Source organism: Astatotilapia calliptera, chromosome 17, assembly GCF_900246225.1.
Source record: "Astatotilapia calliptera chromosome 17, fAstCal1.2, whole genome shotgun sequence".
Classification (NCBI taxonomy): domain Eukaryota; kingdom Metazoa; phylum Chordata; class Actinopteri; order Cichliformes; family Cichlidae; genus Astatotilapia; species Astatotilapia calliptera.
The window spans coordinates 5,367,248-5,394,791 of NC_039318.1; the positions used below are offsets into that span (position 1 = coordinate 5,367,248).

Sequence of the window (27,544 nt, forward strand, 5' to 3'; positions counted from 1 at the left end):
TGCTGCCAATCAGACATTTTCCTTGAAAAGCAGCCCTAAACCAGGACATACATTTGAAATTAGGATTCACTACAGGATCTGTTGCCACTGATTTTTATTAAAGTCATTGTGTAATTTGGCTTAATAATAAGATATTTTGTGTTATTTGCTTTGTGAGGGTTTCGATCATTGTCTGTTGTGTGAGCAGCAGAATGAAATTTTTATTTTATGAACACATTCACAATGAAAAGCTAAAACATACAGCACAGAAGCTGGGAGAACACAGAAAAGCTAGCCTATAGTTTTTAGATGACCTTCCTTTTTTTTTTAAATTGTTGAGCTGTGATATTCAAACTGTAGCAAAGTTCATGTGTGCCATCTCGGCCCTCTGTTTCAACAACAAACAGTTCAGTATCAGTAAGCATTTCTTAAGCTAGCAGTCATTTAAGGGGTTGGGCAAGTCAGCAGTTGTTAGAACCACAGACTGTAAGTAAAAGATGGTTTCTGGACTTCTCTGCATCTCATTTTTCACAATCACATGTTGTTACTTGCTCTGCAGATGATGTCCAGTAGGTGAATAATGAAGAATTTATTAATACTGTTTAGTTATCTGTAGTTGCCCCTCCTCTCTTCTGAACTCTCCTCTGCCAATCTTTCTCTGAACGCTCAGAGGCTGATTTAACCTTAATTGTAAACCTAGCAAAAAACAGCACCTTGGCTAATGAAGGGAAAAACATTCAAGTGTGAGCATGTACAAAATCACAGAGAACACCTACTCTGTCCAAGTCTACACATTCCCACAATGGTAAAAACAAAAACACCCCGTTTACACAAAAACACAAAAATCCTCCCACTGGAAAAACTCATCAGTAGATTCTAGGAATTCAGCAGGTCTCTCTTTGACTTTAGCTCCCACAGCTCTTACTCTCAGCCACCCATGTTTATCCCTCCTCTTCTCGCCTCTCCATTTTCTTCCCCCAGCTGTCCTTTCTCATTTTCCTGCCCCCACGCATTCACCTAAACACCCTTCTCATTTCCAGATTTTCTCTGACCTCCCACATTATTTTCTCACTCTGCTTTCTTTCACTTTCTTTTTGTAGTTACAAGCTCATTTATCTCACGCTTAGACCATCATGACCTTCCCCTTCTCTCCTGCTTTTCTTTCCTTTGTTTTTGTTGTTTTTTTCCCCTACTGTTTGCTCAGCTATGTACACACCTGCATGCTTGGATTCAGTGTTTTTTGTCTGAGATGAGCACTTTGGCAAACAGTGGAGGTATTAAGTCTTGAGGCAAAGGAAGTATGGGGTTATCAAGGAGTGTCTCACTTCCTGCCTCAGATTGAAGGGCCGAAAACAAAAGGCCCAGCGTCATCTACAGGAAGCAGAGACATGGTCCACAAATGAGGAGTTGGATGTTTGAGATACTCAGAGTATTTTGAATCAACAAAGAACAATTTTGTTCTTGATTAGGGTTAGCCAGAGTCAGTTTATCTGAAATGTGCATATGTAAGATCACTATGCTGAAAAATATGAGATTGCTCTCAGCGGTGTCGATTGTCCTCCCATCTTTAAATTTTTTCTTTAGCTCCATTAAGCTGGGACCATACAGAGTATAGAAAAGTAGCTTCAGAATCTGAAAAATGAAGTCTGCATCCTTTATAATGGCCAGCAGGGGGCAACTCCTGTGGTCACTAAAAGAAGGTTGTAAGTATGTGGAAAAACTTCTCCTTTGTTATTTGATCTGTGACCTCAGTAAATGTTTTCCTTCTAATTTATTGTCTCCATTAGAGTGAAAAACAAGGATAGAGCCAGGCATTATTCAGTGCTTAACAGTTAATCGAATATAAATTTTAGGTATGATTTTGTCTTTTAGTATTTATGAAAAAAAAAGTAGTGCTATCAGCGTTAATCTTCATGGGGCTGTACGGCGCTAACGCGGTAACAAGCTAACCGCTCTAATGTGTTGACGCCGTGCAGTCCCACGCACGGGACGACCCATGCTAACTCGCTAACGGAGATTTGCCGTGTTAATGTGGTTATGGCGTTAACGTCATTTTAACGAGATTAATGCTGACAGCACAAAAAATTGGATAAATTGCATTTTTGTATTCATTTTTACTATCATTTTCTCTTGTCTAGCATGAACATTTTCCTTTACAGCAATGCACTTTCTCCCCTCCTTCAGAGCCAACTCAAAATTTAGTTCAACTACATTATTTGGTTGACAAGATTGTCTAAAAGAAGTAAAAGGTGTAAAGGTTTTTGACAAGTGAACCTGCCTATTAGCAGCGGTAGGTGCCTTTGTGTACAGATCACCAGAGGTGTTTCACCTCACCAGTCCTGGAGCACAGTGTTGGTTGGCTTCAGGCTCTCCATCGCTCCCTGCATGGCTACCACGCATGTCTCTTCCTGAAGATGCAACATAATTACCAGTAGAGCCCTATGTCTGTGAAGGTTCTCAGTCATCCAGGTCTAAGGGCTTGGAAAGAAAAGCGTCTGAAGAGCCCTACCTATTTATACATGGGCCTAAATTATTGTCTGTTATAAGCTGTTTGGCAGTCTTTCAGTATCTACATTTATAACTAAATGAAAACTAAAAAGTAAAGAAGAGAGAAGAGAAATATCCTTTAGTCGTGTTGCATAGTTTGTCCATTAGAGGCCACAGTATCAGTCCACCTCTGATGACCAGTTTACATGTATTTGAAGTGCCTGAAGAAAGCTGCTGTTACTTTTAGAAGCTGTCTTCATCCACAGCCTTTCCCACTCCTTTCTACTCTTCTTATTAACAGTAAACATCTGTGAATTACAGTAGAAAATGGAAATCAGAGCCAGAAGTGGGGCAACGTGGCATTTTTGATGCTTTTTATATAACTACAGCAAGTGCAAGAGGTTCACATCGTCGACCCAGAGTGCATTGCTCATGCACGGTAATGACAGCTTCCATAAGTCATAATATGTATTAAAGTGGGATTTTTTGATTATTTTTTAAATATTTAAATTCCAAATTTGTAATCTCCATTAAATTTAACTTCATTTTGCCTTGTCTAGCTGGGCTATACATCTGTGTTTGGATGTCAGCTGAGTTCTTCGATAATGAAAGCTTAGAAGTTTTGCGCAGCAATAATACTATTAAACCATGTTACAGTTATGTCATATCAAGCTTTTCAATGACGAGTCCTTCTAACTGTTCATTATTTAGTCCTTGTCTAACCTGAACACCTCCCTCCCTTCAATTCAAATTCTTTGAGCTGCCATAAACTATTTGTTCCAACGGGCAGGAAATTCTGTTACTAGCTGTACCAGAAGAAATTTGTTTCACTGGAAGTCCACTGCAGCTATCAGTGGTGTGTGGTTTTAGGTCAGCTATGCACAAAATGGCTTTTAGGAGAGTTTCTACAGCCAGTGTCCGTCTAGCACTGAGTATTGACAGCAAACCAGAGAAGTTCATAAGCTGCTCTCATGATAAAACAACTGATTATATCTCTTTTTGTGATGGAGGTTTACCTTGTATTTTCTTTCTGTGAGGCTTCTGACATTACCTCACACTCTTACATGCTAAATGTGCAATTGGCCCTTTGGATACGTCTCCCTACTTATTCTTTAAACTTTACTTTAGATTGCAGAGTCTGTGTGTCTTTATCACAGCTATGTTTACAGCTTAGACCCGGATTAAAGACCGTAATATGTGTGGTATTTATCAGTCTCTGCATACTGCGGAGTGGGAAAGGCTGGGTGTGTGCTGCCATAGTTATGGTGAGCGAAGTGTGACGTTTGGTGAGCCGAGCGCCTGTTTGCCTTATTGTCCGGAGTCCAAACGAAATGGCAGGAAATAATAACGAGAGCGAGCAGAGGAAAACAAATAGGAGGTTTTTGAGGTATTTCTAAAATTAGTTTGGGAAGAAAGTGACTCAGCTTAGACTGTGAAGCACTTTGTATAGCTTCATGACTGATGCATATAGTGAGGCATTTTTGTTTTTTACATGTCTAGCTTGAGGGATATAAAAAAGGCCATGGCCTAAAAAGGAGTTTTATGATGCATCAGACAAACAAAAATAAAATTAGACTTAAAAAAGTGAAAGTTTTTGGTGTTGGGCTCTGACTAGGTCTTTTCTTTTTCAGCCAGTCTGTTGCAGGCTTGCTGCTGTGTTTGGGATCACTGTCCTGTTGCATGACATCTATCTGTCTTCTCTCTCCCCAGCAGATGGCCGCCCCTCCCTGAGCTTAGTTCTGCTGGAGGTTTCTTCCTGTTAAAAGGGAGTTTTTCCTTCCCACTGTCGCCAAAGTGCTTGCTCATAGGGGGTCATATGATTGTTGGGGTTCTCTCTGTATGTATTATTTTAGGGTCTACCTTACGATATAAAGTACCTCTAGGTGGCTGTTGTTTTGATTTGGCGCTATATAAATAAGATTGTATTGAATTGAACCCAGTTTCAGACAACTTTCAGCTGTCAGACATTTGACTCTTTGGTATACAAAGGGGTTTATAGTTGATTCAAGGTGTCAAGGTAAGGTGTCCAGGTCCTGTGGCTGCAAAACAAGTCCACTCCCCCCAACCCCCCACTGTGCTTGATAGTTGGTATGAGGTGTTTGCGCTGGTATGCTTTGTGCATTATGTGCATTATGGCCAAACATTTCCACTTTTGTCTCTTTTCTTGTAGGAAGTCTTGTTGTTTGTTCAGATGTACCTTTGAAACCTTAAGCTCTGCTCTATGTGCTTTTAGAGGTTTTTCTTGGTCCTCATTCGTGTGAAGACTTTCTTTTACACATGACTGTATATGATCATGAAGACCGCTATTAAGAGTTACCAAGCAAACATTAGCTGTGTTTCCTCTTGGTTTAGTTTGAGTGCAACACCAGGTTAGTATTTCCAAGTACGAATAACCTGGATCTTGTTTTAAATTTCACCATGATTTTTACTTTGAGACAATCAAAGGGATATTTTTTAAGCTAATGTATGTGTGAATCATTTATGTTTATAATGGTGTTTTTTTTTACATCTTATAAAGTTATTATTTCCATGTACTGAAACCAAACAGATCTCTGGTTAAGAAATTGCTGCTTCCAGTGCTGGACCCCATCTCAATGAAGTACGGCCACATTTCCATCTGAGGAAAATGGCTTTCTCTTAATCTCATGCCAAACGTGCTCCATGTCATCTCCACATGCAGGAGGCTCAGATAGGAACCAGATTTCTGTTTGATTCCAGATTATTTACAACCTGCTGAGGATGGCCTTGGCTTGATAAAGACCCGGAACACTGTTCTTTCCCCTGCTGTGTGTTCCCTGTTGTGTATGCCCTGCAGTGTACATTTTGGAAAGATAGCTTTTTCCTGGTGGGATTTTTTTATGCCAATGGGAAAAAAGCTGTTGGGCTTCTGCTTGATTCCTGTTTTTATTCGGAAGAAGCTTCTCTGTGGTGGAAAAATCACATCCAGGCTTATAAAAGTCACATTCAGTTCAAGTGTGTGTGTGCTACAGTGGGTCTTTCTGTGGTCTGTGAATGGCAGAGCATTTTTGAGCCTATGTTTATGTGTGTTTGCACAAGACATCTGCTATGTCAGTAAGCTGGGGTTTTCTTTGTGGGTGTGTCGACTGCTGCCAGTGTCAAAGCAGAGGCCGGAGTTTACATCATATTCGGCGGTCTGTCACCCGACTCCATAAGCCTGCCAGTGGAGCTTTCACTGACTGAGCCACAAGTGTGCATTACATCTATGAAAGCCTTTATATGACACAGGAAATAAGCCAACGGTTAGATTGCATGTAAATCTTCATCAAATAAACAAAACTGCTTGACGTGCTATATTTTGAGAAATAAAAATGACTTATTTATAATAACTTTATGTTATGACTAAGACTGCAGTGCACATTGTAGGCACTACAGTGCAGTGCCTACAATGTGCACTGCAGTCTTAGTCATAGAATAGTTTCGGACTGTGTGCTTACCCTGACATTGAACAGGCATGTTCACAATTTGCTTCAGAATTCCAGAAGAAGTTCCAACCATCAGAACCAAAGTAAAGTTTTCTCATGTTTCGTTTTGTAATTCTAACCAAAGTTTATGTCTATTTATGTTGTTTTCATGGTCACCGCCTGGCTGCTTGCACAGAGACTAAAGGTACAAATTGGTTTTATAGCAGGCCGAATATTTTTTTGTCCAGATGCTTAAGACTGAGACCTATCCCAGCTGTCATAAGGGGAGAAACAGAGTACACCCTGGACTCTTGAAATGTCGTTGAGCATCCTCAGTACATTTTAATTAAGTTAATAAACGAAATTAAGTAAATTTAGTGGCTTAAAGCCATGATTATAAAAAGGGGCCTAATCTATTTTTCTGTTTCAGTGAGTTCAGAATATTTCTAAGTAATTCCCATGACCCAAAAGTTTAGCTCTAAACTCGCAATTTGAGACATTTTTCTTTCTTTTCTTTGCTCTGTGATGTCATTGAGAGCAGATAGACCTAATATGGTCATCTCAGGCACACAGCTCTGGCTGTGAGTACAGAAGCCCCACCCACCTGTTATTCAAAACTTCTTTTTCCAAGGAGAAGCCAATCAGAAGGGAGACTGAAAGTATAATCTCGCACTGTTAATAATGCAAAACTACTAGAGTCTCAAATTAAAAATACATTAGAGAATCTTTTCCTTTAATAATGTGGAAGGAAAGCGTAAACATCGGTGTGTTGCAGACATTCTGCAGTCAGCAGAAATGTTAGTGTGTGTTTTTGGGCTCTCACACACAAACACTGAGTATTTGTTCAGCTCTTCAGCAGCAGATTTCTGTGTGTTTGGCACTGAAATGAACAACGTGCCAAAGTGTGATTTATGGTTGTGCATATTTGCATTCATGCAACACAATCTTTCCTTCCTCTCTCTCTCCCTCCTACAGTCGACATACGGGAGATCCGGGAGCTGCGGTTGGGGAAGGGCTCCCGTGATTTTGAGCGCTACCCTGAGGAGGCTCGTAAGCTGGACTCCACCCACTGCTTTATAGTGCTGTACGGCCTGGAGTTTCGCCTCCGGAGCCTCAGTGTAGCTGGTCAGTGTGTGTGTGTATATAAGCTACTGTCTGTGTATGTGTACTGATGATTCCCAAAGTGTTTTCACAGCTACTGTTTGGTTTTTCTCACAGTCATGTCTGCTGCTCAACTAGAACTCGCATCACATCACATAACATATTTTCTGTTACTCATTTTCACAACTTTGTTCATCTTAAACAATCAGTTTAGCACTGCTGTTTATTTAATTACTGTCAAAATGCCACATTTTGACACAATCTAACAATGTGCTTGGTTTCTCTATCATGATGTTAAGGCTCTACTGCAAACATATGTTGGTGGGCCCCTGGTGTTCAGTGTACAGTATCATAATTTGCCAAGTAACCATAATAAGCAAAGCTTAGTTATGTAATCAACTTAAAATCACATCTTAAAATTTGATTTTCAACAACAAATAAAACAACCGTGTTTTATATTGTACTGTTACTTTACAATGAATCGTACAGACCTCAGTTATAATGAGTAAACCTGGAACCTACGTGGGTTTAAAACTACTGGTTTCCAAGTGAAGGTGTAAATCTTCAAAATAACAACTATGGGGAAAATGAACTCTTATTTGTTAGTGTGTGTTTTTAATAGTTTTTGATACAGAGTTATATTTGTTATGAGAATCATTTTACTGTTGGGTATGGTCTTTTATTTCTGGAGGAATTCAAGACAACAATAAAACTACAAAATTTAAAATACCTACAATTCAGTTTTAGCAGGACAATTGTTGCCCTAAAAACATTCTTGCTCTGTGAATTTGTGTTTGTAGCCTTCAGTGAAGAGGAAGTCAACATGTGGATCACTGGACTCAACTGGCTAATGATGGACACGCAGAGGGCACCGGCACCACAACAGATTGACAGGTTTGTGTGTTTGTGTTTGAGAGAGCTGTAAACCTGAGGCTTCATATACACAAATGGATATGCTCCTATATCAACACACAAATCATTCCTGTCCATCATCTTAAAGGGCAGTTTGTGCTGGGAAGGTAGAGGAACGACAAAGAGACTCTCAGATTTATTACAGTTGGTCTTCTGATCACATCAGTGTAGCTTTGTACCAGAATGACAAGTATCACAAGAAACCTGTGGCAAACATCAGAAGAAACTCTGGATGAAAATCTGTATTATGAGTAATAATAAGAGTAGAAAACAATAATCATATACTTACACATATATAGACCACCGGAAGGGACCGGTCCGGTCTGGGGGATCTTGAGGATCAGGACTGTCCAGCCTTCGGTTAGCCATTCCGGGTGTCTAGCAGCTGGTTCATTAGTACTGGGTGTCTCTCGTTAACTAGCAGCTGGTTCATTTGTGCTACCAGACGCTCGTGGAGTGCAGTCAGCTTCTTCAGCCAGTAGGCGTGAACCATGTCGGGCCCTGGTGCTGTCCAACTCTTCATACTGGAGACCCTTTCTTGGATATCTGCCACTGTGATGGTTACTGGACCCTGTTAAGGGAGGTTGCTGTGGTCTGCTCTTAGATCCACTAGCCCCTGAGCATTGCCGTTAAGGGTTGCGTCCTTCTCCCATAAGCTCTTCCAGTATTGCTCCGTCTCCAGCCTTGGGGGTGCTGTTCTCACAAATTCACATTAACTACTTACATCCAGGGTCTAGCTAGAACCTCATAGATTTGAAACTGAAAGTTAGAAATTCCTCCACAAATAGTGATCCAATTGCTGCAGTATGGTGATATAGGCACTCTGCAGCTTTGCTTTACATAGAAATATGTCAAGTGTCCTGATTTTATTCGGTGTGTTAAAGAGACAGTAAGTAAGTAACAACTAAAAACACATCTTTTTATAATTGCATTTTGTTAACTTTTGTCTGTTTTTGTTTTATACCTTGTGAAGCACTTTGTGATCTTTTATCTAGAAATGTGCTATATAAATAAAATTTTACTTACTTACTTATTAAGTATTAATGTACAGGATGTTTTATTAAATGTCAGAAGTTTGTGAAGCTTTTATTTTGACATTTAAATAAACAGGAAGCTGGAGGTTCAGAGAATAGTGGGGAAAGCATGGCTGCACCTTTGAGACCATTCATCAAAACAATCCTTTGGAAAGCAAAGGATGTGAGTTCCATCAGTTCTTTGGGAACTGATTATAGTGTGTTTTGTGACAAACCAGTAATAGAAGTTCTAACCTGCTTATTGTGTTAATATAAGATTATATGTGTAGGAAACTTAACTTGTAGTCTCTTGTGTTAGTACTATTTACATGACAACCTATTAAGAGTTTTTTTTCTGGCTTTCTGATTTCACTCCAGTTGATGTCAATGATGTCAGTTCGATGTGATGGATGTGTACGAAGTCAATAAAGGAGCAAGTATGCTCTCTTTCCTTTCCCTGAAAAGGAGTTTGGCTGGTTGATTATCTATAACTCATTTATTCAGATTGATTAGTTAAAAAGAAGTTAGCCCCACTCAGAGTTATTATGAAGAGGGAAGCTTTCTAAAGAAGGCTATAAACATGCTTTTAAATGCTGTAAAGTTGTCCACAGGAACCTATATAGACTGGCCAGCTGGGTTCAGCAGAAGCTATAGGTTAACAAGTAGCTTTTCTTTAGTCAAAATCTAAACATGAACTCTTAAACTTTTTCTGGCATGCCCCACTTCAACAGCCCAACGGGTCAAGCCCCATAGCCCACATTTTTTATCGATTATTAACAATGAAAAAAAGATCTACGTTGAATTTGACTTAAATAGGGGTGAAGATAATCAGTGCAGTAACAACAGGAAATTCTCCTTTTCTCTGGGAAAAAACAGGAAACTGTTGAACAAAAACTAAACAAAATGAGCAGGAAAATTATACACCCCCTCCCACTCTCTTCCCCAAAACTAAAAAAAAAGGCTTTTCAGTGCCTCACCTGCAATGTCTCTGCATCTCACGTTACCTATACATTCACATCATCTGGCAATCATTTTCAATTCAATTTCAATTCTTGTTGTAGTGGACAGCAAAAGAGAGGGGCAAATGCACAGCAGCCACTATCCATTATTAATGAGTAGCAATGTATAACTTAGGGCTTTTTAGAAATACAATGTGTGGAAGGCAAAATAAGACACACATATGTGTGTATGTGATTTTGGTCTACACAAAGAGTCTTCAAATCCTGAGGCTTCTGTTTTTCTATGAGGTTGCAATTGGATTCAGGTCAGGTGATTGGCTGGGTCATTCTAGCTGCTTTATTTTCTTTGTCTGAAATAAATTGAGAGTTTTCTTGGCTGTGTGTTTGGGATCATTGTCCTGCTGAAACTTCCATCCCTGTTTTATCTTCATCATCCTGATAGATGGAAGCTGGTTTCTCACAAGAATGTCTCAGTAAATTTTCCATTTGTTCTTCTAGCTCTGCACAAGTGGTCCTTGGCTCTGGGGAAACTCTTGTGATAATTCTTTTCAGTTCTCTGTCTGAAATCTTGTGGGGAGCATCTGGTCGTGACCAGTTTACGGTGAAATGATGTTCTTTCCACTTCCAGATTATGGATCCAACAGCGCTCACTGGAACCTTGAGTAGTTCCGAAGATTTTCTGTGACTAATACTAACAGTATATTTTGCAACAATAACTTTGCAAAGGTCTTGAGAGAGCTCATTGGTTTTACCCATCATGAGATGTTTCTTCTGTGACAACTTGGTAATGAGACACCATTTTATAAGCCATCAGTTGGGACTGAAAAAGCTGATTTTAATTTGCACTAAGTGGCAGATGCTAGATATCAGCTGGTGTCCCATGCCTTTTTGCACCTCCCTTTCTTCAATACTTATTGTCCTCGCTGTATATACGTGCGGAAATTGGGTTGTTTTTAATATGAAACATTAAACTGGACAATGCTCCCCACAACCACCAAAACGGGAGGCCAATTGGTGCCAATTAAAAGTACAAAACTGAAGTAATGGAAACAATTAAAAAAAACCTGTCTATATTTGTGATCTGGGTATATCAAAGGAGTGGTGACCTGGACAGAAACGGAATTGTGAGTCAGCAGTGAGGACAAATATTTATTTTGGGATGAAAATATTTGTTCCGGACAAATGTGCGGAGGCAGTTTTTTGGCTTATGTGGTGAAAGCAGAGGAACAGAGAGGTGTTGTATGGCAGAAAGACAGTTTTGTTGTCTACATAGTGAGCACAGTTTATGTTTGGAAGTGGTCGAAGGGAATGAAATGGATAATTTTATCTATTTATGAAGTTAAGGAGAAGAACCATTGGCTGAATACTTAAAATAGACGCAGGCATTATGACAAAAGTCAACTTCAATGTCTTTGAAAGTTTAATAGTTAAACAAAAAGGGAAACTCTGTATAACATTGGTAATGTGTGTCTTTGTGTGTTTTAACACTGGAACACTAATTAGATTAGCTTTGTAATGTTACAGTATGTTGTAAGTAGCACTAATATTGAAGACATTAAAAGTGAAACTTTTTCATCCCAAATATAAATGATGATCTTTTTAAAAGAAAGAAAAAGAAGGGTACTCTTAATGAAAGACAATAAAAATATCCTACTTGAATGACTTGGCACTATGACCGGCAATTTCAATTCCATTTTATTTATATAGCACCAAATCACAACAGCAGTTGCCTCAAGGCAATTTAGAATGTAAGGGAAAGACCCTATAATAATATAGAGAAAACATCAACAATCAGGTGCAAGCACTTGGCAATTGTGGGAAGGAAAAACTCCCTTTTAACAGGAAGAAAACTCCACCAGAACCAGGCTCAGGGAGAGTCAGCCATCTGCAGCAATCCCAAGTTGTTAGGAAATGAGCACACCATGGATAATGTTCCTTCCTCACACTAAGAATAACCAAAATCGATAACATCGACTTAATGTTTTAGTTAGTATGACCAAAAATGATGCACTGGGCACATTATCATCAGGAAATTATTTATTAGTTTTACCTAAAATAGAATGACTTCTTTTCAGAGCACAGTCTGTCAGAATACATGTTCTGCTTCTATGTTAACAGTTAAAACAAAGTCTAAAAATATTCAGTGCTTTCCTTTAACTTCAGTGTTTTAGCACAGTACCCAGAAGTGTGTATGTTAGAGTTTAATGCTTTTAAATGCTTTCTCTCTCCTATTACTTTACCCTCTCTCCCTCTGTAGGTGGCTGAGGAAACAGTTTGAAGTCATGGACAGGAGCCACGAGGGCAGGTGAGTGACATGCAGGCCTTCAGCACCCAGTTGTAAAGCCTATGACGGCTGCTCATTAGTGGGTGCCACAGCAGGTGGAATTACGGTGAAATCATATCCAGATCTCATCAGAGAGACTCTGCCAGGGACCTGCCCATACACCTCCATGCTCCGAGGCAAATATCACGCAGACTATTTTAAATCCAGGCTTCTGTTTGGGTGGAAGTAGCTCCAGGACAAACAGCCTGCCACCCCCTGATAAGGAGGAGGAAGTGATGTGATGCGATGCCGGGAGAGGGCAACTTCCTGTCTCCTGTGAAAATAGTAACAGTAGCTAGAGAGAAAGAGGTGGGAGGTGGCAGGTCTGAGACCAGTAGTGATAGCGGTCATTGAACCTAAAAGATCCCAAGAGCGCTGACCTAGATTCTTTTCCAGCTTCCTTCTGTAATCTCTTATTGATTTCTGAAGTTGCATATGTAACGGTATGGTATTTGCCACCATGTGACTCACTCTGAACAAACTAGTTGATTTTTTCATGTGCTGAGTTTAGATTCACTGCACTTGAATAAGGTTTTTCTTTCTTTTCTTTTGTTCCCATCCCAGCATTACAGTAAAGGATGTGAAAGCTCTGCTGCCTCAGGTCAACTATCGAGTGCCCAACATGCGCTTTCTCAAAGACAAGCTACAGGTTAGAGTGAAACATAAGTCTGAGGATCATTTTAATGTTTTACTGCCTGCAGCTTCTTTGCCTTTTTGAATTTGCTCTCCTGCATGTTCTGACTTGACCACAGCACTGTTTGGTGTCACTGTAACTCACAACAAACCCATTTACATAGGAGGTGGAGGCCAGGAGCGACCTGTCATACCCCAACTTTGCACAGCTCTACAGAACACTGATGTTTGATGCACAGAGGAGTGTGAGTGTCAGATATAAACCTACATACATTTGCAGAGCACTGGAGGAAGTATTAAAATCGTATACTTAATAAGTAGCATCATCAGGATGGAAAAGACAATAAAGAAGGTTTTTCTTAAGTCACTATTATAAACCATATACTAAATGTTATGCAAGGAAAGTTTTACTGTCCAAGTGGTTTCAAGGGTGGGGGGTACACCTTGCCACACCAGAATGTGAAATAAGCCAGCGAGCTTGAGCTTGAGCACAGCCTACACTAATGATATGATAAGGAACTCCTTATTGGAGTTTGGATTTCATTAAATCTATATGATGAGATATAGTAGGTTGTTCACCAGCTAAATTGTTTCATGTCCTCTGGAGGATTCATTTTGACATTAGGAACTGTAGGAAAAAATCTGGGTTAAGTTCAATATCAGCAACTAGCGCTATAAACTAAGCATGCTACGTCCTGCGACAATTTTCACTTTGATCAGGAATAAGCTTACTGAGGAAACTGAGACTCAGTTGCCTTTTTTAGGATGCCATTACATGTTGTTAGTGCTTCGTAGCTACAGGGTGTTATACAGCATGACCCAAAGTGGCAACTGATGAAAATCTTTCAAGAACCTTTTTTTGTTGTTGACTTAGCAAGCATAGACAGTGAAGGAAATGGAGCTGTCATGATGTCAACCATCAGTTTCTGAAGTAACTTTTGAACCCTCAAGATGAATGTTTTCGCTGTCTTCATCTTGGTTGCAATAAACTTGACATGAAAGGCAGGTCTGGCTGAAAAGCACACTCATTAGCAAATGATGCCACTAACAACTCTTTAGGCAGTTAGCTTGCTGTTTCTCACGGGTCCTCCATTTTGAAACACAGCATGACCAAAATGTACAAAATAGGCTTCATTTTTTTATTTAGTATATCCCAAAATGAGTAACTGAGCTCACAATTTACTATGGTCAACACATGAAGTTGTTTTTTTCCTAGACTTCTATGCTATGTTAAGTAGCTAGCAAAGTGTCTGTGTTAGCATGCTACGAGCACACATTGGTTTTGATACCTAAGACCAAACAGAGAAATCCTGTTCAGGATGTTTTATTCAAGAAATCATGCAGCACGATTTTAGTCGTTTTTATATTCTTCAATTTTCTAAAGCTCTGGCTGCTACAACAGCAATATAACATAATTGTTTTCAAAACATTTGTAGACAAAATTAAAGAGGTAAGGATGAGAGTGTTTGGTAGGGTTGCCAACTGTCCCGTTTTAGCCTAGACATGGCGTATAATGAGGCAAATTAGTTTGTTCCTTATTAATGTCCCTGGATGCTTGTGTCCAGTCACAACCAACACTGATGACCTATCAGGCACACCACATGTGAGGAGTAACACGTGATTCGTAAAAATAACGTTTGGTCTCCGTAGCATAATAAACTGGGTAATTGAAGCCTGTATTTACAGTATTTTTATTTGAATATTTTTTTCTTTTCTGATAATTTTTTCAAAAAAATGACCATCATTTACTTTATTTTTCTTTATTGTGTTAGAAAAGGCATTGAAACTGATTACCAACATTTTACTGCATTTTTATTATAAGAATATGGACATAAAGTGCATATTAAACTTTGCCCAGCTGACTGTGCATTGTGCTTCTGGTGCACCAGTGTCCCTATTTGATAGTTAAAAAGTTGGCAACCCTATGATTGGGACATGTGCAGAGAAGCGATGGGGATATATTGGTCAAAGGATGTTAACCATTGAGCTGCCAGCAGGAAGGAAAGAAGGAGATTCCAGAGAAGATTCATGAATGTAGTGAAGGAGGGCATGCAGAGGATTGGTGTGACAGAAGAGTTTGCAAAGTATAGGGTGAGATGATCCACTGTGGCAACCCCTGATGGTCTAGCTCAAGGAAGAAACAACAGCAATATTTTATATGTTTATACAGTATTATATTTATCTGATCTTGATTGTTGTACTTAAATATCACTTAGCTAAAAGTTTCAGTAGCTCAGAATTCCACTAAGTAAACACACCAGTGCTGTGATACTTCCTCTTCTGCTCTCATGCACGCTTTGCTCACTTTGTCCTTTACTGCTCCCTCCCACCTGTCCATCACCTGGTTCCTTCCCTTTTGTTCTTCAGATTATTGAGCAGCTGGAGCTCTCCTTCCCTCTGCGGTGAGTTCCTCCACCTTTTTGTCCTCAGTGTCTTGTCCTTCATCCTCACATCCCCTGCTATCCCACTACTCCTCCAGTTTTCCCAGTTTATCAGGGAAGTTTTGCATTTCAAATCTTTATATGATTTGTCACATTAATGAAATTTAATAATTGTTTTGGATGTCCAAAAAAGTGAAATGTTTTCTTAAAGTTATGTATGCGATGGGGTGGTGGTAATAAAATAAAGAAAGCTATCACAATGAAATTATCTATCACTAAAATTCTTGATGTTTCATGCCTGCTTTCTCATTCAATAGTACTTTCAGACGTCTGGCATCTAATATCTTGTAAATCACTGTCTTTTCAGAAATGTTGACAGACCAGAGCTATGTCAAATCTCCCTCTATGACTTTCAAAAGTTTTTACAGATGGACCAGAAGGTACAGAAAAGATTGAGTGCCCATCAGCACACAGAAAAAGCTTCCCAAAACTTCTTTGCGCTTACTTTTCTTTATCCGGCTCGTCTCAGGAGTCCTGGGCGTCAGATCTTGGTCGTGTCAGGGAGTTTCTTATGGGCTACATGAGGGGGGCACCACAGCCTGAGCCGATGCTACAACTGGATGAGGTGACACACTAAATAAGCACAAAAAGTTAACCTCTCAACAATCCACCAGGTCACTGACAACCTCGCTGTACGGCTGCTTTTGTTATAGACACATACGTGGTCAGTGCTGGTGTTCCAAATGACCAAAGGAAAATGGTACATTACTGAAGTGAAACCCTAACCTGAGATGAAATGCCATTGGCCTGATGAATGTTCTCGATAAACTTGAGCATACAGTCAAATCACAGTGTTTTCCTGACAATTAGATCTTTTTGCTGTTTTTTGTTTTTGTTTTTGTTTTAGTTCCTGACCTTCCTGTACTCTAAAGAGAATTCTGTGTGTGACCCTCGTCTTTCACCCGTAGTTCCTGATGACATGAAAAGGCCATTGTCTCAGTACTGGATCTCATCTTCGCACAACACGTAGGTCTCACAGGAAATCTTTCAAGTTCACAAATATTCATAATTCAATAAGAACATCTTTTAAGCTAAACACAGATGACAGTTTAAAAAGTTCAGTGATAAACTACCAACTTTATTATTATAGAGAGCATGTCATTAGAGACTGAGTTTGCAGATAGGAATTTTTATTCTGCTTGCTAATATTTTTAGGATTTTTATACATTTTTTGAATGTTTTTTCCAACGCAGAAGTGAAAGGGATATTGCTGTTCTTTGACATCTAATTATCAAAAATGTTGAGTTAAAAAAATTGGAAATTGAAAAGTCCTTCATGACAGAGATATTTCAAGAGAGATATTCAAAATCCTCGGATTTGCTGGTAACTGCTGAAAACAATACGATTCAATATTTCTGTGGAAATTTAAAGACTGGAGTCTGTTTTGTTTTTGGTTTTTTTTGCTTGCTAGTTGCGTCGAGGGGTAGTGCTGGGGGTTGTTAGTATTTATTTTTTTAAATATCATTACGGTATATTTTTACTTGCTACAGTATTAGTTATTCTATAACCACCGCTGCTATAACCAGGTTGTTTTCTACATTCATGCTTTTTCAGGTACCTGACAGGTGACCAGTTTTCCAGTGAATCATCTCTAGAAGCCTACGCTCGCTGTCTGAGGATGGGCTGCCGCTGCATTGAACGTATGCGAGATGTTTTTTAAACTCACTGGTGAACTACTCCTTCCTGCAGTTTATTACATACATAGTGCTGTTCCACAAGCTTTGGGTTAACCAATACAGGCTTCATTTCAGGGTCTAAAATCTTAACTATATGTTTGATTTTTAATTTCTAATCTAAGTGGACTGCTGGGATGGACCTGATGACCTGCCAATCATCTACCACGGCCACACATTAACTTCCAAGATCAAATTCCTGGATGTGCTGCATACCATCAAAGAACATGCCTTTGTTATATCTGAGTGAGTACATGATTGTGTTCATTTACTGAGCCGTATTGCTAAAGTAGCAGTTTTAAGTAGCGACTGAATCACCATTTTTTTTCTTTAGCATTACAGCTCTTCTACCTACTGTTGTGTCTTTGCAGGTATCCTGTGATCTTATCCATCGAGGACCACTGCAGTGTGGTCCAGCAGAGGAACATGGCCACGCACTTCAAGAAAGTTTTCGGAGATCTGCTGCTCACCAAACCGGTTGACAATAACGCAGAGGAGCTTCCTTCGCCCTACCAGCTCCGCAGGAAGATCCTCATCAAAGTATATACTCAACACCTCAACACTGAAGAGATTTTTCATTTTAAATTGAAGTTAATATCACACAGTGATGTTTGTCAGGTGGTAACAATGTGTGCAGAGATGTGAGTTAATTCAGAACAATGGAGGAGGTGTAGATAATGGAAAAATAAAACTATTTTTAAAGGTTGCCTTCAAAATAGATTCAAAGCTGTATTGCTCTCAGCTCTGTATATATCTGGTCAAAAGTTTCATCATATCCTGAAAATTTACACCACATGTTCACCAGAAAGCTTGACTATTCCACAGAGTGGTAGATAGAGTAGCTGACAGTAATTACGATGCTGCCCTCAGCTCTCTGTCATCAGCCCCAAAGCACAGCGTCCCACCCTGTCTATGACCAGCCAATCCTTCCTGATTATAGGCTAGAAATGCACGCAAGCACAATTAGTCTGCCTATAGTTAAGACAAAGAGTTACTTTTGGCCATTTGAAAAACAAAAATCTCTTTGAAGTTTAAGTTAATGAAATGCCACCTACAAAAAAGGTGTTAAATGAAATGTCGAAAAATCGTTTTATATTTATACATTGGTGTGAAAAAGTGTTTTTGCACCCTTTCTGTTTTCTTATTTTGTTTTGTTGTTTGTCACACTTAAATGTTTCAGATCATCAAACAAAATGTAAATATTAGACAATGATACACAAGTAAACACAGCATGCCATTTCTAAATGAAGGTCTTTATTATTAAGGGGCAAACCTTAATAATGAACTGCATCGCCCTGTGTGAAAATGTGATTGCTGCGAAAGCTGTGGGATTCCAGTGAACCATAGTGAGAGCCATTATCCACAGATGGTGAACACATGGAATAGAGGTGAACTTTCCCAGGAGTGGCCGGCTGACCAAAATTAGCCTAAGAGCGCAGCGACGACTAGTCCAAGAGCTCACAAAAGACCCCAGAACAACATCCAAAGAGCTGCAGGACTCACTTGCCTCAGTTAAGGTCAGTGTTCACCATAAGAAAGAGAGTGGGCAAAAAGCAACATAAAGGCTCTGTGGACTGATGAGACAGAAGTTAAACTTTGTGGAAGGTGTGTGCCTCATTACATCTGGCGTAAAAGTAACAGGAACATCATATTAACAGTGTGATGGTCTGGGGCAGGTCAGGACCTGGAAGACTTGCTGTGTTAAATGAACCATGAATGCTGCTGTCTGCCAAAACATCCTGAAGGAGAAAGTCCAGCCATCTGTTTGTGACCTCAAGCTGAAGCACACCTCAGGTCTGCAGCAGGACAATGAACCCAAGCCCACCAGCAAGTCCACTTCTGAATAGCTTAAGAAAAACAAAATGAAGACTTTGGAGGGGCCTGGTCGAAGTCCTGACCTGAATCTGACTGAGATGCTGTGGCATGACCTTAAAAGGGTGTTTCATGCTGGAAAACCCTCCAATGTGGATGAATTATAACAATTCTGCAAAGATGAGTGGGTCAGAATCCCTCCACAGTGCTTCACTACCAGTTATCACAAATGCTTAATTGCAGTTGTTGCTGCTAAGGGAGAAATCAGGAAGGGGACAAACACTTTTTCAAACCACTATAAAATTTATAATGCCAGGTATTTATTTCTTGTCTTGATATCACTTGCATACTCTTACCTCCACCTAGGCAAGATATATTTTTTCCCACATTTTTTTCCACACAACTTGTCATAATTTAAAAAGAGAAAAAGGTTTCTGATTATGACAAGAAACTCAAGAAAAACTGCTTTGGTAATGAGTGCGGCAAAATAATACACTGTTTTGATTTGTATGTGTAGATTTTTCTTCCCCTTGATTTTACTTAAAAATGGCTTGTATGTCATGGCATGGTGGCCAGTTCTTTGATATCATTTCAGGCCGTGTTGAAATCGTACAAATGCAAACACTGACAGTTCCATTCCCTAAATGGTGATGTCTGACAATGAGATCACTGTTTACCTTGAGCTGTCAATTAACATTTCAGATTCCACATTAATGGAAAATACACCTGGTTGAGATTTTCCTGGGACAGTAAACCTGTGGTGCTCAGCATCTTTCTTTCTTCCTCTGTCACAGCACAAGAAGCTGGTTGAAGGAACCCTGTATGAAGAGGTGACGTCAGCCAGCTACTCTGAAAACGACATCAGTAACTCCCTAAAGAACGGCATCCTTTACCTCGAAGACCCCATTGACCATGTGAGTTTGTGTAAGCTTGGCTAAGTGATTATGAAGAAAATATACTTTAACCTCTAACTCTAACTATACTGATCGTTGTGTGTCTAAAATGTGTGTATCCATTTGCAGACATGGACGCCACATTATTTTGTCTTGACCAGTAATAAGATTTACTACTCTGAGGAGACGTCTCATTATCAGACAGCTGATGAAGAGGAGGATGATGAAGGAAAGGAGGTAGAAAAGTGGCACATAGCAACACATGGCAAAACTTGGTGCTTTCGCAACCAACTTTGGTATTACTACCTCCTATGTCTTTGTAATTGGTCAGGAGTGCAACAACAATGAGCAGCACTGTGCAGAGCGCTGGTTTCATGGGAAGCTGGGTGGAGGACGCGATGGCCGACAGGTGGCTGAGAAACTCCTGCAGGAGTACTGCGAGGGCGGGGCCAAAGACGGCACCTTCCTGGTCCGGGAGAGTGAGACATTTGTTGGAGATTACACCCTCTCCTTCTGGTCCGTGTGTTTTCTGTCATAAAATAGCTGATAAATTAGTAACACAATCTGGTGCAGAGAAAGAAAAAAAACAACAACATTTGTAAAAAAAAAATTGCCATTTCATGATCAGACATCTCAAATTTAAATTATCTCCAAACCCCATATCCAGGAATGTCAGAAAAGGTTTCTAATTATCTTGAAAGTTCATTAACAGAACAGCTTTACACACTAGACAGACTCGCTTAGGAAAGCCCAGGCTTTCCTAAAATGACTAGCGGTAACTAGGCTTAAAAAAAACTTTAGCAAATAAGGAACCTAAATGTTTAGAAGTTGCCTACAGAAGAATAAATCATCGACAGTTCAGGGACCCACATATGATAAAACTCTGACTGAAGAAGATAGGACTAAAGAGACTAGAGAGAAGGAACTAAATCACAGTACTAATGCAATCTTATTCGCCTTCCAGGCGCTCTGGTCGGGTCCAGCACTGCAGGATACATTCACGTCAAGAGTCTGGCTCCACCCGCTTCTACCTGACTGATAACCTGGTGTTTGACAGCCTCTACCGGCTCATCTGCCACTATAGAGACACGCCGCTCCGCTGCAACGAGTTTGAGATGAGGCTGGGAAACCCTGTACCTCAGCCGAATGCACACGAAAGCCGAGAGTGAGTGACTCACATCTTAATATAATAAAGTAGAGGGTAAATGTATTGATACTTTAGTGTAAAAATACATTACAAGTTCAAGTCGTGCATTAAAAATGTCCTGTAATGTAAGCAAAATGATGCTAGAATAGAGGAAAAAATATGAATCTTTATTATTGATGCCTTTAATATTTATTGTATTTTATAGACTGCAGGTTACATAATTTTCATTACTGAATCAAATCGTCTTTGAATTATGTTAGTAATTAGTTCATTAAAACAATCATAAAATTAAAGTAACAGCTTTTGTCCTGCCAGCAATTTAAAAGGTTGAAGCCCAGGGAGCAAACTGAATTCATTGCTCAATGTACTCCACAAGTGACAGTGCAAATAACAAACTGTTAAAATGAAGTTTGTTGCTGTTCAGGTGGTACCACTCCAACCTGTCCCGTGTTCAGGCTGAACACATGCTGATGCGTGTGCCCAGAGACGGAGCTTTCCTGGTTCGAAAACGCAGTGAACACAACTCCTACGCCATCTCCTTCAGGTAGAACTTGACACACCGTAAAGGACAAAAATATGAGTTCTGGTCTCTGCTCAGTTAATTCTTAAAGCCAGCATAAAAATGTCATTTATTTTTGTCTATAACTTTTTTGTGTGTAGGGCAGAGGGTAAGATCAAACACTGCCGTATCCAGCAAGAAGGCCGTCTCTTCATGTTGGGTAGCTCGGCAGAGTTTGAGAGTCTGGTGGATCTGGTGAGCTACTATGAGAAACATCCTCTGTATCGTAAAATGAGGCTCCGCTACCCCATCAATGAAGACACTCTGGACCGGATGGGCACCACGGTTGGTCAAGACACACCTCACTTCAAAGCATAACCTTGTTGTACAGTATTGTGTAGTCTTAAGCGCCCCCTCATTTCTTTTTATTTTCTCTACAGGGAGACAAAATGTAATGAAATTTTCACTCCTTTTCAGTCCAGTCCTTGTACTGGACCATTTTCAGTGTTTTGATTGTTTGTTGAGCCACTCAACACTGAATTATTCAAACATAAAAATGCATCTAACTCAAGGCACGGACCTGTGTTGTTACACATAACAGACAACTTGGCAAAGAACGAATTTTACATTTTATCGTTTTGTAACTAGCAGCCGGTCACAAAGACACATCATTTGTTTACATTTCACTGGTTGAATCACGAAAAATGCACAGTGAAAAATCAGACATATGCCAAATTACAGAAGAGCTGGACTGAAAATCAGTGGCAACCATTTTTATACACTATTGAATTTCAGCCAGTGGGGATGGGGATCTTAATAGAATTGATGGAATTATGTAGAAATGTACCATCAGATTTTGATCAGTCATGCAATAGCATCTGGAAAGCACCTGAATGGCAGCAGCTATATTTTTCAGCATAAGAATGATCCCTGATACATTACGTATGCAGTAAAAGCATAGCTGCATACAAAAACACACCAATGGAACACTGTCAGTCATGGCACCCCCAGATCCTGAGTCCCAACATTGCTGTAGTGGTGCGGGATCAGTTTGACAGAGAACAGAACAAAAGGCAGCCATGATCCAAAGAAGAGCTTTGGAATGACTTTAAAGAAGCTTTGAGAACCATTCCTGAAGAATATTTACAGAAATGACAAGAAACCTTGCCTAAAAGATCTCAGGCTATGTTGAAGAATAAAGGTGCTGATACTAAATATTGGCTTTCATGCTTGTTAAAATTGTACAAAATCAGTTCTTACATTATACTACTACTACTCATCAAGAAATGCTACACAACTAAGTGAATTTCCATTCAATATGAACATATAAAAAGCTGATTTTCAGAGTTTTAGGGTGCAACGGAGTCATTAATCTAATAATAATTTAATGTGCCTAATATTTCGTTGTTGTTTAGTCTATGTCTGACAATAGCAAACAAAAAGGCAGACCTTGTATTTCCTGTTAAACATGCACACTGTTCCAATGGTGGAATGCTTCTATTAAACATTGCCAAAGTCAAATATTGATGTTAGTGTATGTTGAATTAATTCAAAGTCAGTCAGAAGTAACAAAACAAAAACGGTGGCTGAAAACTTGATTATTTATTTTTCCAGGAGCTTGACTATGGAGCGCTGTATGAAGTTCGCACTCCTCATTTCTATGTGGAGGCTAATAAGATGCCCACAGCACGGGTGAGTGTGACTGGAAACACATGGCCTATGGCCCTTAAGTTTAATGGGTTTGTTTATTGATTATCACATATTATCATATTCTTTAGTAAATGATTAGTAGTTTTAATTGCCTCATTTTGCTACTATGGAAACACGGTCTAATAGCCTTTGGCAGCTCTCTGCAGTAGCAGCACAAGTACAAAGTACAGGAAATGTTTGTTTTCAGTCGGGTATGGGGAGTCCAATGTCCTTCTTGAGGGGCTAACAGTAAAACTACTGGCACCAAAGAAGAGAGTGGGGTTTGTGCTTTTAGAATAATTAAAGGAACCAAAAAGAGAGACTGTTTATTTAAAAAGAGAAGCTGTGACTGAAAGAAACAAACGAAGAAAGAACAGAAGGAAAGAACCAGCTGTGTTTTTAAGAGACAGTTTAAAAAAAATGTAATTAACTTTGGCGCCATCAAGCGGCTGCATCTAAAGCACAATGTGGCTGTTACGTCCCCACTTAAAAGCTAGGCGATGAGGGTGGGGGACAGTAACAGTTAGATCCAGGTGGAATGAAAAGAACGCCAGGCAGAGGTATTTAATATAAAATAGATCTTTATTGTAGGCAAACACCTCAATAATCATATAAATGGCAACAACAAAAGGAGACAGCACCGCTGCTTTAATGAGAAATCAGGGAGGTCAACCCAAAGTGGTAATGACCACTTCAACAAAGAAAGCAACAATAAGGCTTCAACAGAAAGAGACAGCAATGCTGCTAGCAAACAATATCCAGGCAGGCCACACAAACTAATGAAGGCTGCGTCACTCATGGGCAATCACTGCTCAGTTAAGCACTACTCACAAAGAGCCACACACCAGAAGGCAGATGAGCAGCAGGTGTGACCTAAAGGAAAGGGCAGGGGCAGAGAGAGACAAGGGGAGGGGCCAGAACGAAGGAGGAGGAGAGGGAGAAGAAAACACCATGCCCACACAAGGGCAGTATCAGGAGGCCCAGCTAGGGCCGTAACAGTGGCATAAATGCTGCAATGAACTCAGTGAAAGCAACACATGTGATGCTTCTTATCACTTTAATTCACGTTTCAAACCTCCACAGCATTAGTTATGTCTCAAAGTGCGTTCTCATTTCTCTAAAATTGTGTTTTCTTAATTGCATCAGAGTTTGTGAATTGGTCCTGTTTCTCCCTGCATGTTTTAGTGTACGGTCAAAGCTCTGTATGACTATCGAGCTCAGAGAGAAGACGAGCTATGTTTCCCCAAACAAGCGCTCATCCTGAATGTGGATAAGCAGGAGGGCGGCTGGTGAGTGACGCTCAGGTGCACATGTACCTTCTTCTGTTTTCTGCATACCTTCTTGCTGTTGATATGCGACCTGCCTTTAGGTGGAGAGGTGACTATGGAGGAAAGAAGCAGCTGTGGTTCCCTGCAAACTATGTAGAGGAGGTCCCTAGTTCCCCCACTAGAGAGATGGATGAAGCAGTGAGCTCTGATTCACTCACTACTTTCAAATGAGCTTCCAGCTTTCACTGTGTATTATTCTGACAAATATTTATTCTTTTGTGTCAGTCCACAGAGAACAGTCCTCTGGGAACTTTCCTCAAAGGCTTCATAGATGTACCAACCTGCCACCTGGGTTAGTGGATAAACGTTCTTATGTGTTATAGTTTTATCAGGTATATTAAATAATTACTGCAGGAAGGGACTAGTTCCTGCTCAAAATGATGTTGAAATTTAACCTTGATCAAAAAGATCAGTCCACAACTAGGATCATTGACTATTTTAGAAATCGAGGATTTGGTCTTTTAAAACGAGCTGCTCTCTGGTTTGTATTTTAGACAATGCAATGTTTTTAATAGTTTAACTGCATACATGTGTTTACCAGAACAATTTATTGTTTTACATGTCATATTAAAAAATATTATTTTAAAGAAAACAATTTCTTACATGCAAAAGAAAAGAAATAAGTAAAGTAGTGTCAAATAAGATAAGGTGTACATGCAACCTAAATAAGGTATATAAAAAAATAAGCCTTTATCTTCTTGGAATGCTTTCCAACATTATTACGAGGCAAAAAAGGACTCTGACAGTATTGTATCTCCTGAGTGAGGTAATTGTGGGTTTTTATGTGAAATACATACATCTTGTACACTCCAAGCCCTTATTTAAAGCTGGATAGCTGCTGTCAACCTTAAGCTACCAAATTGAAACATGGTTTCAGACTAAGTTAACAGTTGATCTGAATCAGTGTTTTTGTTGAAAAATTGGGCGTCACTTTTTATTCATACACATGATACATTTCTACTGCAGGTGTATTTTTAGTCACAAATGTGGGTGAAGCGGTTGCACTTACATGGTGACAACTGGGCTCTACAGAGTTATATTAGTATTGAAGTATTAAAGTAAAAACAGCATAACAGATTTTGTTAATGCTGTTTTTAGATTGCTCTGTGGAAGTCCTGTTCTCACTCCTTGCAGGCTTGCCCCTGCTGTGACTTCCACATGTCTCAACTTTCTCAACTTTAAGACTTCATCATCGTCACCAACATGAATTTCAAGTTCAAGATTTCTGTGTTTTGACACAGAATGAAAGAGACTTGTCGTGCATCACAGAGGCCACAAAACAGAGCAGTCTAAAAAAAAAACCCATCACTGGTAGCGAGGCAGAAATGCAAAAGATGATGAACTTGAAGGTGAGATTGGCCTAAATTAAATTAGTCAGGGTTTTAGATTTGCGTGGATTCATTAGTGGAAAGTAAAGCTCTGGGCTCTTACCTAGGCATAATACTGCTTTGCACATGTAGATGATACTGGGCTCAAAATTCAAAACCAGGAAGTCCAGCCAGTTGTTTTAGGACTGAAGAAGCCTCTTGGATGATCAGTAAAATGTTTTCATAAACCAGCTCTCAAGACTATCATGACCTAGATGAATGAGAAACTACACAGGCACATTTATCCAATTCTAACTTCTTCCCTCCCTTTTTTCTCATTCCACTTGTACCTCCTTTAATCTCTGCAGTGGTGCATAAAGATGGAAAGAATTCCCGGGCCTTTGTGTTCACTATCCACTCCCAACACCTCTCTTCTCATCCGGTCCAGACTCTGGACGTAGCAGCTGACAGTCTGGAAGATCTCACCGGCTGGGTCAGCAAGATCAGAGAGGCTGCACAGAATGCTGATGCACGAGTGAGTGCAACTCCGCACACATACACAGATGAGTGCAAACACATCTGTTAGAGTTTTTGCTACTTGAATAATTAGACCGCAGGTCGTCAGGACTTCACTTAAGGACTTTCCTTGCTTACATGAAAACGTGACAGAGCCTCGATTACACTTCGCATCACAACTAAATTTTGTAAATAGCAATATTTATGACTATGTATATGATATATGTGGCTTTTCTAGAACAATTAAGTATGAATATTTTTCAGATGTTTGTGTAAAATGATTTGTTTTATCTTTATGCTCGATTGGACTGGATGTTTGCTGTGTTTGTCAAACTGACTTATGGTTACTCTTTTGATCATAAAGCAGGAAACTACATATAAAAAATTTAGAGATTAGGAAATGTTTTCATCTCTAAGCGGAGTCTGCATTTATGGGTCCGAGCCTGTGGTGAGCTTAGCAGTTTTGTCTTGCTGAATATCTAATTTTGGGGGTGACAAACTGAGAGATTAATGGGTTGGTGAGTTATATCTGTGCTATGAAGGGGGCTCTCTCTTCACCTGGTCAAAGCACTTTAGTCACTTGCCGAGGACATCATCTGCTCCTGACAATGTTGTATTCAGATTTCACTTTAAAATTGTCTACATGCACCACATTTTCATGTCTTCTTTAATACACTACAGCAGGGGTGAGGGAACTCCAGGCCTCGAGGGCAGGTTTTAGATCTCACCCTGGGTCAACACATCTGAATCAAATGATTAGTTCATTAACAGGTCTCTTGAGAACTTCAAGACATGTTGAGGAGGTCATTTAGCCATTTAAATCAGCTGTGATGGATCAAGGACACATCTAAAACCTGCAGTTCCCTACCCCTACGTTATGGTGTAGTGTAAAACTTGAACACGCTCTCAGTCTTGCAGAAGTCCACTTTACTGTTAGTGTGAACACTGAGGTTCTTGTAACCCTCTGCTGTCTCCAAACAGAGCTTGGGAATGGAAATAGGGATCACTGGTGTTGTTGTCCTCCTCATGCCCACAACCAGTTCCTAGGTCGTTACCTCATTAAGCTGCAGATGGTTGTGCTTTGCTGCATTCTTCCTCATCACCAGCCTAAAGTCTGTGGTGTTTGGGGTGAAGAGAAAGGGAGACGGGATAGGAGATATGTTTCCTGTGTTTTGTGATCAGCAACACACAAGTCTGTGAGAAACACAAAAACACTGTGGGAATCACTTTGTTGACTCTTGCATGCTAACTCCCCACTTCTTCGACTCCACTGCTGTTGGCTGGCCTTAAACCAGTGATGGTCTTCAGACCTCCCTCATGTTGTTTTGCTGAGATTTCCACTCCAGCTCCCTCCTGTATTTGTCCTTGGCCTCCCTGACTTATGCCTTCAGTTCATTTTGAACTTCTCTC

The 27,544-nt window shown here is 39.9% G+C and overlaps 1 protein-coding gene across 2 annotated transcripts in view; it reads left to right on the forward strand.

Moving 5' to 3' along the window:
- LOC113009003 (1-phosphatidylinositol 4,5-bisphosphate phosphodiesterase gamma-1-like) overlaps positions 1-27,544 on the forward strand; it is a 40,685-nt gene that overhangs the window by 6,606 nt on the left and 6,535 nt on the right. The window contains exons 2-24 of one of the 2 annotated variants that reach the window (XM_026147019.1): positions 6,864-7,013; positions 7,790-7,883; positions 12,131-12,178; positions 12,761-12,845; positions 12,994-13,074; positions 15,197-15,231; positions 15,578-15,650; positions 15,740-15,835; positions 16,118-16,236; positions 16,825-16,910; positions 17,069-17,189; positions 17,315-17,483; positions 19,550-19,669; positions 19,778-19,885; positions 19,980-20,164; positions 20,613-20,813; positions 21,220-21,339; positions 21,456-21,639; positions 22,909-22,986; positions 24,169-24,272; positions 24,353-24,449; positions 24,537-24,603; positions 25,987-26,153. In XM_026147019.1, coding sequence (XP_026002804.1) covers positions 6,864-7,013; positions 7,790-7,883; positions 12,131-12,178; positions 12,761-12,845; positions 12,994-13,074; positions 15,197-15,231; positions 15,578-15,650; positions 15,740-15,835; positions 16,118-16,236; positions 16,825-16,910; positions 17,069-17,189; positions 17,315-17,483; positions 19,550-19,669; positions 19,778-19,885; positions 19,980-20,164; positions 20,613-20,813; positions 21,220-21,339; positions 21,456-21,639; positions 22,909-22,986; positions 24,169-24,272; positions 24,353-24,449; positions 24,537-24,603; positions 25,987-26,153 — 2,588 coding nt within the window. Of the gene's footprint in view, positions 1-6,863; positions 7,014-7,789; positions 7,884-12,130; positions 12,179-12,760; positions 12,846-12,993; positions 13,075-15,196; positions 15,232-15,577; positions 15,651-15,739; positions 15,836-16,117; positions 16,237-16,824; positions 16,911-17,068; positions 17,190-17,314; positions 17,484-19,549; positions 19,670-19,777; positions 19,886-19,979; positions 20,165-20,612; positions 20,814-21,219; positions 21,340-21,455; positions 21,640-22,908; positions 22,987-24,168; positions 24,273-24,352; positions 24,450-24,536; positions 24,604-25,986; positions 26,154-27,544 lie in introns of those variants that run through there. The other variant, XM_026147020.1, reaches the window with a different exon arrangement.